The 13752-nt window shown below is 44.9% G+C and overlaps 1 protein-coding gene across 1 annotated transcript in view; it reads left to right on the forward strand.

The window, feature by feature from the left end:
* The window catches only part of ITPR2 (inositol 1,4,5-trisphosphate receptor type 2), a 350183-nt gene that overhangs the window by 83523 nt on the left and 252908 nt on the right, over positions 1 to 13752 (forward strand). The window contains exons 8-9 of the mRNA XM_084631622.1: positions 852 to 998; positions 2426 to 2521. Of these exons, the coding sequence (XP_084487748.1) occupies positions 852 to 998; positions 2426 to 2521 (243 nt within the window). The remainder of the gene's footprint in view (positions 1 to 851; positions 999 to 2425; positions 2522 to 13752) is intronic.

The following is a 13752-nucleotide window of genomic DNA, read 5'->3' on the forward strand; positions in this document are numbered from 1 at the left end:
CGTGAGATCCCCTAAAAATAGAATGGGGAGAGGAGAAGAAGATCAAGCCCCCTCTCCACTACCAGAAAGTGATAGGGGAGACGGAGAAGGCCCCATTGAAACAGACATTGCTGGAACAATCAGATAGGCAAAAGGAGAACTGGGAGAGGACAGAGTTGCAAAAGCAAATGATAAGTTGTTAAGAAGAAGAATATGATCAATAGGGTCAAAAGCATCTAAGATTTCAAGGCCTTGCAATTTGGCAAGCTCTGCAGTGAACATGACTCTCCATCATCGCAGCACCAACGCTCAATTCAACATAATTAGCAATCTGTGTTAGAAAAGGCCTAGAAGAGGAATAACTGGGTATTGCTGTCTGTGTTGAGGTGCATTGGCAGAACTGTGTGAAGGGGAAGCGTGTATAACCCCTGGCTACAATATGCCTTATTCACACTTCTAGAGTGTGCTGCCAGCTATTCATTTTCACCAAGCACTAACTATGTTTAATCAAAAATAGAAAACCAGTTAAAAAAATTCCTTAAACTTAAAAATCACCCCAAGGTTGACTTGTCATCTTTTCACTGTCATGCTTTGAAATAGATTTTATTTTCATTAACGTTTCACAGGGTTTCTGTAAGGATAGACTTTTGAGTCATAACCTGTCTACATCCTGCAAAACCAGGATGTGTTCTCCCCTTTCCATGAGTCCCCAGCAACAGGAAAAAAAAAGTCAAAGGTCCCACTTACAGCAGTGAAAAGTCACGTGGATTCATGTGGCTCAGATTCTGGATTCATATGGATCAAACTCTGGCCCGGCATTTCCAATCGCCTTGTCTTCCATTTGGTAATACTTCCCTTCCCTGTTCCTTTAGGGGGATGTTGTTAGACTGTTCCATGCAGAGCAAGAGAAGTTTCTGACCTGTGATGAATATGAGAAGAAACAACATATTTTCCTTCGTACAACATTGCGTCAGTCAGCCACTTCTGCAACAAGTTCTAAAGCACTGTGGGAAATAGAGGTATTTTTGCCCATTATAAATATTTTAGGATGCAAAGGGCAGTGCTCAGTAAAAATGCATCATTCCTGGCCATAGTATCGCCATATACCTCCCAGTAACTATTCTTGTTTTTATGAAGCAGTTTGTGTAGGATGAACATTTAAGAGATGCTTTATTGCTACAGTTGTGTGGGGGAGAAGATGTTTTCTTGGCATAGATAGCTGCACAGAAGCAAAGTAATGGAGGGTCAAATTCAGACCTGGCAAGGTAGGTATATATGGAATCTCATGGATGCACATATTTGCCATTAATGACACATGGCAATAGAGTAGGGCCCTAATTCAGCAAATTGATTCAGACCATTCCTCTTCAGCAGATCATGTGCTTACAGTTAAGCTTTGCTGAATAGGAATGATTTGCTGAATTAGGGCCTAGAAGATTAGCAGGAGTTTTTGTTCTTGATAGAAGAATATGGGGCAATTGATAGGTCTTAAAACCTTTACTTCCATCCTGTGCAAGGATCCTAAACTGCTAGACAAACCTTACACTGTGAAAACAAAAGGCTTTTTGAGCAAACCCACATTTTTGCCTGGGTAGGGACTGCAGGAGTGGGCCCTGCATATCTAGAGATCACTTAACTCGTTAATGAGAAAAAAGGCAACACCAAACTGGAAAGTAGTTAGTAACACTATAAAACCGTGGAAGACATAAAGGAAAGAATACCCTGGCTAGCTCAACTGACAGTGAGGAGATTTGGCCAGACAGAATGTAATTATCCGGGGGTCCTATATCCAGAGCATCCTGATTTTTTGCAAAAAGTGCTATGCAATTTTTATTGTTTGTATTGGTGGTATAGCCATGTTGGCCCCAGGATATGAGAGAGGCAAGGTGGCTGAGGTAATATCTTTTATTGGACCAACTTCTCTTTCAGCAACAGAAATTTTTAATAAGAGAAGGAGACACAGTGTAATCTGATTTTAGCAATACCCATGTAAATGTGGAGTAGTTCCATTTACTCTGTTGGATTAAATGGAGTAACTCTAGATTCACACATTATAGGAGGCACATTTCCTTGCAAGCAGTGAAATATAAATGTAAGTAGTTATGATCTGTGGCAGATTCAGTGTAAGCATATAATTTCACCCTGTAGTAAAATATTTTATCATCATGGAATATGCGTTGTAAAGAATATTGACAGCATTAGCTGTTAGGGTTGCCAGTTTTGGTTGGACGTATTCTTGGAGGTTTCATCACACGACATAATCTTTCATTAAAGATTATTCTTTAATTTCTGGAGACTCCAGGGCAATCCTGGAGGGTGGCACCCCAATAGCTATAGTACAATTAGTATTTCAGCATAATGAAGACAGCAGTTTCTCTGAATGGGCTGTATTTGTGTGGTCCTCACGATGGCTGGTATGACTAATAATCTGTATTTCTGTCTGTAGGTTGTACATCATGATCCATGCCGTGGAGGGGCAGGACAGTGGAATAGCTTGTTCAGATTTAAACATCTAGCCACTGGGAACTACTTAGCTGCAGAGGTAAGAACAGCATCTAAATAATAAGTGGAAGCATGTAACAAAACTGGATGTGATCCCCACATTCCAGGCAACCTTGTGCTGTGTATTCTTCTAATTCAGAACTGCCAGAGTTTTCTCTATTACAGGACAAATGTAAGCTGGTTTAGGACAACTTCTGTCTTTAGTTTCAACTGTGCCATTCACTGTTGGGTCAGATTTTGTCACCAGTTACACCAGTGCAAACCCTACTGATGTTCATCGCTGTATTTTGATTTAAGATTGTTGCATTTTTTTTTTATTTCTGTGTCCTTGCTTCCCCTTGGTCTTGGGAATGTTGTTAGGATAAGTCCAATATTAATTTTTGCTGGCCCAGACAGCTGCATACAGGTTAAAGCTTCCTGAGTTCAACTGAACACAGGATAATTACTGAGGCTGATCAAAGAAATGGGAGAAGGGACAGTAATGCAGTTTCTGTATGCGATGCTGACAAAAGAGAAGCCCTTAGGTTTTTTTTTCTTTTCTTTTCTTTTTTGGGTTGAAAAAGATTCCCATCATGCTAATGAAAACTAGGGGCCAGATCTTCAGGTGATGTAAAGTTAATGGAACTACATTTATTTACCCCAGCTGAGAATCTGGCCCTAGGTGTCTTAGAATTGTGCTCTGTAAGAGCTTGTCTTGAAGGACAAACTTGTTAGGTCATGATAGCCTGATATTTGTGTCACAACAATATGTTGTCATTAGACCTGGTTTTAAGTTTTTTAAAATTCAGTTAATTTTGAATTTTGACCAATAACCCCTGCCCTCACAAAACATCCCTCCCAAACACCTACCAGACTGTTCCACAATTATTTTTTGGGGGGAGGGTGGGAGCATTTTTTAAAATTAACTTTAGTTCTGATGTGGTGTTTTATCTGCCCCCCAAAAGCAACAAAATATCTTGCAACACACACACACCTGCCCCCCCCCCCCCAAAAAAAAAACAAAAAACAAAAACTATCTGGAAAAATCTGGAGGAGAGCAGTCACTGAAGAGCTTCCTCAGTGGTGATCTGGAGTTTGTCTTATTGAAGTAGTTATGAGCTTTATTGATCCTGTTTATCTGCTGTTTTAGGCCTGGTTGTACATGTGACATTGTACTGATATAATAATTAAAGATATGATTTTCGTATTGATCTGGTTAAACCAGTGCAGTGCTATATGTGGACATTCACATCAATTTAAACCTGGCTTATATCAATTTGGCTTGTGCTTGCAAAATAGCTTGTGCTTGTAAATGTTCACATGCAAGCTATACTCCATTTAATCAGTTTTAAACCTGTATGAGAGAGTCCACACACACAAGTTGTACTGCTTGAACTAAACCAGTGTAAGTTAAGCCACTTCTCTGTGTGTAGACAAGTCCTTATATCCACGCAGTACTGCCATAACTCCCAGAATCCTGTCCTGACATGCACTGAGTTCAGATTGAGACCAGTTTTGAATTATCAGGAGCATTCTCATATCTAGTTATTGCCAAACCCAGGTCAAGAATACGAAGGGTGTTATCATAGAATCATAGAATCATAGAATATCAGGGTTGGAAGGGACCCCAGAAGGTCGTCTAGTCCAACCCCCTGCTCAAAGCAGGACCAATTCCCAGTTAAATCATCCCAGCCAGGGCTTTGTCAAGCCTGACCTTAAAAACCTCTAAGGAAGGAGATTCTACCACCTCCCTAGGTAACGCATTCCAGTGTTTCACCACCCTCTTAGTGAAAAAGTTTTTCCTAATATCCAATCTAAACCTCCCCCACTGCAACTTGAGACCATTACTCCTCATTCTGTCATCTGCTACCATTGAGAACAGTCTAGAGCCATCCTCTTTGGAACCCCCTTTCAGGTAGTTGAAAGCAGCTATCAAATCCCCCCTCATTCTTCTCTTCTGCAGACTAAACAATCCCAGCTCCCTCAGCCTCTCCTCATAACTCATGTGTTCCAGTCCCCTAATCATTTTTGTTGCCCTTCGCTGGACTCTCTCCAATTTATCCACATCCTTCTTGAAGTGTGGGGCCCAAAACTGGACACAGTACTCCAGATGAGGCCTCACCAATGTCGAATAGAGGGGAACGATCACGTCCCTCGATCTGCTCGCTATGCCCCTACTTATACATCCCAAAATGCCATTGGCCTTCTTGGCAACAAGGGCACACTGCTGACTCATATCCAGCTTCTCGTCCACTGTCACCCCTAGGTCCTTTTCCGCAGAACTGCTGCCTAGCCATTCGGTCCCTAGTCTGTAGCTGTGCATTGTTCTTCCGTCCTAAGTGCAGGACCCTGCACTTATCCTTATTGAACCTCATCAGATTCCTTTTGGCCCAATCTTCCAATTGGTCTAGGTCCTTCTGTATCCTATCCCTCCCCTCCAGCGTATCTACCACTCCTCCCAGTTTAGTATCATCCGCAAATTTGCTGAGAGTGCAATCCACACCATCCTCCAGATCATTTATGAAGATATTGAATAAAACCGGCCCCAGGACCGACCCTTGGGGCACTCCACTTGATACCGGCTGCCAACTAGACATGGAGCCATTGATCACTACCCGTTGAGCCCGACAATCTAGCCAGCTTTCTACCCACCTTATAGTGCACCTTATCCTATTCTACCTATTCTACCCACCTTATCCCCAGGACATTACAAATACCAGTCCTATTTTTACTTTAACAGCAGTTGAAGTTAGTAGCCTTTTTAAACAGCTCTGGTATAAACTGTGCATAGTATAACTGGGACCCTGGTAAACCTAAACTCCCTGTCTGGGTGAATGTGGAGCAAGGTACCTGAGACAGATATTGCAAGTGCCTGCAGTGTCTTTGGGAACCATACTGTTTTAAGTTTATGAATGGTTTATGTATCATTGTGGACCCGGGATTGTATGGAACTCCGGGGCGGGTTACCGCAGCTCCTCCAGGAACTAAAAACCGCAGGGGGTGATTAAGGCTAATCATTAACACTGTGAACACCTCCAGAGAGGTACCACCCCTTGGTTGGCTTGCAGATACTGGGTCTTCCAGCCACCAACAGACAAAGAAGGGGCTTTTGGTATAAAAAGGCTGAGTTTAAATTGGCACAGGGCTTTTTTTTTTTTTTTTTTTTTTTGATTCAGTAAACAGGAGTCTCTGTTTGGGTGGGGGTTGGGAAACTTTGCAGAAGGGTTGGAAGGACTTTGGCTTAAAAGGGCCCATAAGACTGATGGGTGGCCTCTGGTAAGCTCTTAGCACAAGTATAGGAACATTTTTTCCCCTCTGTACTGCTTTTATAAATGTATTTTGTTTTGTGAAGGCTGTTTGGTTACTGGTACACACTATTGTATCCTCTGGAGAGAGATTAACCACAGGTGCTGGACCTTGGTCAGACCCTGCTGGGGAAATCACAGTGAAGTGCAGAGGGACTGAAAGTCTAAATCCCTGGTCTGGAGGAGAGAGACTTAGGTCTCTGCCCGAGATAAGTGGTGGCTGGGAGACTGAAACCTTAGCCCTCAAGGAAGACCGGGAGGGAGGTCAAAGGTTCAAGTTGATCCTGAAACTGTGGCCTGTATGGTGGTAGCGTGTGCTGTCTATGACAATGGGGAATTGCCAGTAAAGTGCCAACAGCAGCACTGAGTGCAAGCAGTGTAGAAAGGAAAAGCCCAGAGAAAATCCTCCTCTTTTCAGGAAAGGGATAGCAAAAAGAGAGATGGGAGGGTGGGGGGAAATAAGTTATGAACAGCTTAAAAAAAAGTCAGCTGGTTGAGAAATGCAAAGAAAGGCAGCTCAATGCTGAGGAGTGGACAAAGGCACAGCTAGTCAATTGGATCTACTGATATACTTTGAGGACTGGAAAAAGAGTGATGCTGCAGGAACACAGGGAATGCCCACTCCACTTGCAGAGAATCCAATGGGCAGGGAGAACTCTTGAAGACACCTCCCTAAAAGGAAGCAGTGAGGAGGCTGTCCGAGGCTGCAACCATGCTGCCTCCAGACTGAACACACTGCTACAATAGGAATTGTGGACAGACTGACGGTCAGAGCAAAAGAAGCTACAGCTGGAGAGGGAAAGACTGCATCTGGAAGCCCAGCGCTTGCGGATTGGGAATCGGAGAGAGAGTGGATGAGGAGAAGCAGCATCAGCATGAGAGAGAGGAGGACAATCAGGAAGGGAGGAGAGAGAGCAAGAAGGAGCATCAATATCTGCTCAGTGTGGAGAGACTGCACCTGCAAAACTCCGCTCCAGTAGGTGGAGGCAGACTCCATGTGTCTATCCCGGCTGGGTCACCTCCAGATTATTTCCCTGCTTTAGGGAGGGGGTAAGAAGGATGGATTTCAAAATGGAGTGTGAGTTGAGCAAGGTAGGGCAGGAGGACATGGTACGGTATCTGACTCCGTTGCTGTTGTAGAAGGCTCTAGATATTTTCACCCATACGGAAATAGGGCACTGTGACGGAATATACCAGGCCCTGCCACGCTTCGCCCCAAAAAAGGGCAGTGAAGATGGTCCTCCAAGCTGCTCTAGAGTGACAATCAGGGCCCAGCAGCCTAGTATAAGAAGAGCTGCAGAGCCACTATACTGTGCTGGATAGACCAGGGGCTGGTAGTAACCTGCAGCGCTGGCAGGTCGCATTGGCCCCATCTGCAACAGAACCAGATCTGGCCTTGATGGTTCAGTCAGTAAATCTGACTTGTTCAGCCTCCAAAGGGAACTCAACAAAACATTCTTTCCTGGTTGAGGTGGATGGGAAAAGGCCGAGGGATGGAGGGATACTGGACTGAAGCAACTCTGGTGCTCCCTAGGATGGTGGACCACTCGAGAACTATCCCTTATAGACTCTTAACCATTCAGGGAAAAATGGGAACCTTCTTTCCAAATCCTGGGAACTCAGATCTATCTGAAATTGGGTGACAGTCAGGGACCTAAGGATGTTGGCATGCACTCCCAGCTGCTGGTAGAGGTCTTGTTGGGGAAGCTTGGCCCCAAGCCACTTATGTAATTTCTCAGAGCCAAAGGCACAAAACAGCCAGGAGCACCAGAAGCTCCAGAGAAGTGGGAGCACAACCGATACCCAAATGGTGGCCCCTCCCTCAGCCCCGCTTCTCTTCCCTCCACCCCCACCCCAGCCCTGCCTGCCGGTCACTCCTCTCCGCCCCCTTCCACCGTCTTTCCTTTAAGGCAGGCAAAAAGTGCTGGGGTTGTGGCCCCCTGGACCCTCCGTTCCAGCACCCCTGACAACAGCTTTTGGCTCGGACTCTGATCTGAAAGCCGACAGGCGGAGCGGCAGCTCTGTGCTGGTGCCTGACACTGAGTGCATGCCCTGGGGCTGAGCTGGGTCCTGCTGATAAACTGACCTCAGAGGTGGGGAAGCAGGTCCCAGGAAGCAGGCTGAGCCTAGCCTCCCAGCTCCTGATATGCAAATCAAGCAGGAACAATTGACTGACCCTACCCTAGAAAAACCTAGGGTGGTTGCAGCTGACTCCCTTGTGGCCCCGGGACAGGAGGGCACTTAGAAAGGTTTCTGGGGGATATGGGGCTGTTCTGTAGAGCGTGGAGGTCCCCCGAAGAATGTTGAGCCTTGGAGAATATGGAGACTGTTGGTAGCACCACAAAAGTACTGACTTCGGCTACTCGGCCTAGCCCATGATATATCCTTCTCAGGGCATAGGGGAATACATGCACTTCAGGATTTCCACTGGCCTGGGTTTTTGAGTACAGAAATACTGTGAATCTTGTGACCCATCCCAGAGAATGGGGAAGGGCCAGGACAAGGGTAAGGGTGCCCTAATTCCTCATTCCCGTCCTAGAGGAACGCTTTCAGAGGATCGCTGTGGACATTGTGGGCCCCTTAGCAAAGTTGCTTGTCTGCGGAAAAAGTGTATTTTGGTGGTAGTAAATCACACCATCCGCTGACCAGAAGCACTAGCCCTGTCCTCTATAGAGGCAGACAATGTGACTGATGCTTTGCTAGAAATATTTAGCCGGGTCAGGTTTCCCCCTGAGGTTTTGACCAGAGGGTGAAAGTTGTCTTCCCTACGTGGAGGTTTTTGGGAGAAATGTGGGGTTCAGCACTTTTGTTAATCTCCCTACCCCCCAGACATAGGGGCTGGTAGAGAGATTTAACAGAACCTTTAAAATGATGTTGACCATTTCTGTGGACCAACACCCTGGTGACTGGGATAAATGTTTATCATACCTGCTATTTGCCTATCATGAGGTTCTTTAGCAATCCACAAGATTCTCTTCTTTTAATCCGCTCCATGGGAGGAGGCTATTGTCGTTGTAGACTTAATGCGGGCTGAGTGGGAAGGTACATCCTCTCTGGTAAAATCATCTGATTCTGGTAAGCCCAGGCTTCGACAGCCTTTTATGATGTGCACAGACACCTCTGACACCGGGCTGTGTTGGTGCAAAATTATGAAAAGTGGGGAGATGCCCCTTTGAGTATTGGAGCAAGAAGTTGCTTCCCCAACAGAGAATACCATGCAACAATTGAAAAAGAATGTGTGTCTACAGTGTGGACCTCCAGGCAATTCCAGCCGTCTCTGTTTGATTGACATTTAACTGTGTACACTGACCACTCATCCTGTTGCATGCGATGAAAGGGACAGATGCCAAATTGCTATGGTAGAGCCTGATGCCCCAGGCTTATGATGTGGAAGTGATTCATGGGGAAGGAAATGCAAATTTGGTCACTGATGCTCAGTCCAGAAAATAAGCCAGTGGGTACCTCTAGGGCACCAAACAGACACCTTTACTAATAACTACTACTTTATGGGGGAGCTGTGACAGATACTGCAACTTCCTGCAGTGATTTAGAGCAACCACATTATGTGAAGTTTATGAAAGTTTTTGTGTGTCACTGTGGACCAGGGATGGTGTGCTGCTCTGGGAGTAGGGGAGAGGAGGGTTTGCACAGCTCCTCCAGGAGGAACTAAAAACTGTGTAGGAGTGAGGGTGATTAAGGCTAGTCGCTGAAACATAAAACACTTATAGTGAGGTACCCCTTGGTTGGCTAGCAGATACTTGTTCAAACTGGGTCTTCCTGCGACCACCAGACAAAGAAGAGGCTTTTGGTATAAAAAGGCTGAGTTTAAATTGACACAGGGCTTTCTTTTGATTCAGTAAACAGACAGGACCCTCTCTCCAAGGGGGGGCCCCAACCTTTGCAGTAGGGTTGGAAGGACTTTGGTTTACAAGGCTGCATAAAACTGATGGGTGACCTCTGGTAAGCTTTTAGCACAAGGAACATTTATAGCATAGGGAATGTTTATTGTTTTTTCATATTTTTCTCTGTACTGCTTTTACCCAAAAGAATAAACGTATTTTGCTTGGTGAAGGCTGTTTGGTAACTGCTATGAACTGTTGTGGCCCCCAGGGAAAGGTTAACCAGAAGTGCCCAACCTGAGTCAGACCGGCTGGGGAAATCACAATGAAATGCAGAGGGACTGCAAGTCTAAACCTCCAGTCTGGAGGGAGGGAGATAGGTGATGGCTGGAAGCCTGAACCTTGAGCAGGTGCCCTTGAAGAAAGCCAAGGCGGATATCAAAGGTGCAGTTAACGCCGAAACTGTGACAATCCCTTTGTAGCTTGCTGGCCAGTCTCACTCCACTGCACAGAGTGCAGCTGTCTAGCTTGTCTGAAGCCAGCTGGCTCTATTCTATATTTATTATTTCTATTACAGTAGCGGCTAGTGCCCCTAGCCGAGGTCAGAGCCCTGTTGTACCAGGTGCTATGCATACATGAAGAGCGTGCACACTAAATAGACAAGACTAGAGTAGAAGAGAGGCATTTTCTTCACTGCCCTTTTGAAGATGGGGACCTGAATGGAAATTTTCAAGTGCACTTTCAAGAGTGCTGGCTGGCTCTGCTTTCATCTAAGATCTCATGTGTCCAAAGGTTTTAACAAGGGCATCCTAAATGTTCACGTAAATGGGGTGTACCTCAGTGTGTGCTGATTTGGAGTTTAGAATCTTTAAACCTCTGTATTAGCTTTCCTGAGGAAATCACTGGCAATAAGGTTCTCAATATGGAGAGTAGCATAGACTCAGTGCAGTAACAGCTGGAAAGGAGTTCAGGTTGAACAAAGGTTATGCACTGTGCCTTGAAAGCAGCATTAACTACTACATCTGTGAAGTGTGAAAAATCTGCTAGGGGAGATATTAAAGGTAAAGCTATAATAACCTGTGAACCGCTTTTTGTACAGTTCACATGTCAGGCACGACATGCCAGCCAGGCATCCACATCAAAGATTTATAAACAAGCAGGCAGACACGTAATGTGCGTGAGGTAACTTTTAAATCAGTTGGGAAAAGCTTACTGAGTGCTTATCTGTACTCTTGCAGTGGAGCGATTACTCATGCCATGAATTATCAACCCCGTCACACATTGGCATCACTTGTTTTTGTTTGAGCCTCTACGATAAAGATATCTAGCGTGGAATAATAAACACAAACAAAACAAAAATTAATGACTAACTTTAAACTTTTTTTCCTTCCCAGTCTAATGGTACAAGTTCTGTCACAGTTGAGCTATTGTAAATCATGTTTCACAACTGGTGTTTACTTGTTGCATCCTTCTGTACGTCAGCTTGGTACGTCCCTCAGATGGCTCTGCAGTAAAATGTGGGTGGGTGGGAGTGGCTCCCAAGTGATCAGTGTTCAGAACTCTAATCCCTGAGGCCCAAACACTCCCCAGACTGTGAAATAAAGCAGCACTGAGCCAAATCCCCTGCTGGAAAAATCCACCGGTGAAATCCTGGCTCCACTGAAGTCAAGGGGAATTTTGCCATTGACTTCAGTGGGGCCAGGATTTCACCCCCAATGAACTGAGCCAAATCCTCATCTGAAGTCAGAGGATCTAGACCAATTTGCACCAGCTGAGATCCAGCTCACAGAATTTTATTCTGATCTTCATGGAGTCAGTAGTGTCTAAGGTTCTTTTCTAGTACTGGATATAGCAGGAATTCTGCAAGTCAGTTTTAAATTACTCCCTCCACTCTCCTCTGGTGACCAGATAGTTAAAAATCAGAATGGGGGAGGGGGCGGGGGGGAATATTTTGCCTATATGACAAAGCCCCTAATATTGGAACAGTCCTGATAACATCGGGACGTCTGGTCACCCTACCTCCTCCCCAGATGGTTTGTAAGTTTAGGTGAAAAATTATGATGCTGCAATTTCCCAATTTTTGTAGTTCTTTCAGTACATGTCTCCGGTATAGAATGTTCCCAAATCTGTGTCTGTTGGCTTGGAGCTGGCTGCATTCAACATGAACAGCATTTCAGATGCTCCAGGTTAGGACCCATACAGCTGTGTCTTTCTCATGACCAAACCTAACCTTTTCGGTATTCTAATCACTAGGATAAAAGTCTCTTTCAACTGGTGGTGGCTTATTGACTGTGTTAAGCTAAAACACACACCTCTGATACTGGTGCATGTGGGCCACTGGTTTTGTGATTACAAAACTGAGAAATCTGTATTGGAAACTGTACCGACACTTGCTAATCGAGGACTTTAAAGGCACCAAGCTAGAAATTTTGGGTTAAGACTATCATTCCATATTTAACGTCTCCAGTGGGACTCATGCATTACCACACTAAAATGAACATAAGTGCTTGTATGAATATCAGGTCAGACCATGTTCAGAGACCTCTGGGTAGACAACCATAATACAATGAGACATTGTAAATGCAGACAAAAATCACAAGACATCCTGGAATTTGTTAGGAAAGTTCCTGATAATTCTCTTTTACTTTGTTGAACAGAATGGGGCTTTTGGGTACCATTGCCAGATCTGGCAGTAACGGTGTCTTTTACTCTGCCAGAGCTATATTCTGGTTGAGTTAAGATGAAGGGGTTAAATTAGTAACTTTGAATTTTATAGGAGCTTAGAAATTCGAGATAGAAATGACCTGCTAGATCATTAATGCATCTCCCTGCAAATGCACAATACAGTCTTCAAATCAAATCATTATTATTTTAGTTATATTCCAGTAGCACCTTGAGGCCTCAACTATGATCAGGTCTTCACTGTGCTAGGTGTACAAACTCGGAGTAAGAGACAGCCTGTGCCCTGAAAAGCTTATAGTGTAAAAACAGACAAAGGGCTAGCAGAGGAAACAGATGTGAAATGACCTGCACAAAGGCCCGTGGTAGCTAAGAACTAAACCTCGGGGTCTCCTGTCTCCAAGACCAGTGCCATGTCCACTGCTTCAGCAAAGCCCTTAAGCATGTGTTTATCTTTGAAGTCAGTGGGACTTAAAAACATGCTTATGGGGCAGAGGACTCAACAGGTATTAAATGCATGTGGCTGGGGTCTTCATTCATGAAAAAATCCCATTACTTCAGTGAGAGTTTTGCATGAAGACTAGGATTGAAGCCTTGATGTTAGCCAAAAGATCATTTAAAATTTGCACCTATAAATAGTATATATGATATCTATATTCCTCTATGAGAGCTATGTGTATCCTGGTTGTTTGATGGGTTATTGAGGCATATATTAATGTTCCATAGATCTCTTTGATTATTGGGCTGTGTTGCCTTTTTGATCTTCTTGGGCAGTTTTTTATTTGAGATGCTTTATGGCATCCAAGTACATAAAGTATGAGTGTCCCATAAATACAATTTATTATCCCTTTATTGCTGTTGCTGTTTTACATTTAAGTCAGACTCTCAGTTATAACTTCCCATATTTTACTTTTGATTCCAGCATCCTTGTGGTAAGGTAATATAAGTACAAAGGGCCAAATCCTGCTCTCTGACACACCAGAGTAATTCCTTCCAAGTCAGTGGAGTTTGAACCTCCGAGATGAACCTGGCCTGTTATTTCTCACTCAATACAGGCTTAGGCTTGAATCTTGCAGTCTGATCCGCCTGTACAGACACGTGCCCATGTGAAATTCCAGTGACTTTGCACAGGCATCTTGGTGTGCCTGCATCGATCAACTTTCAGGATGTGGGCCTTGAACTGGAACAGTCCAAGAGTTAGAGTTGTGTTCTGAACTATAGTCTAGCTCAGGGGTGGGCAAACTACAGCCCGGGGGCTGCATCCAGCTCTCCAGACATTTTAATCCGGCCCTCGAGCTCCTGCTGGGCAGTGGGATCAAGGGCTTGCCCCCCTCTGGCACTCCAGCTGGGAAGCAGGATCGGGGGCTTGCCCCACTCCATGTGGCTCCTGGAAGCAGCGGCATGTCCCCGCTCTGGGCCCTACATGTAGGGGCAGCCAGGGGGCTCTGCACACTGCCCCTGCCCCAAGC

Source organism: Lepidochelys olivacea (assembly GCF_965140295.1).
Source record: "Lepidochelys olivacea isolate rLepOli2 genome assembly, chromosome: 1".
NCBI lineage: Eukaryota > Metazoa > Chordata > Testudines > Cheloniidae > Lepidochelys > Lepidochelys olivacea.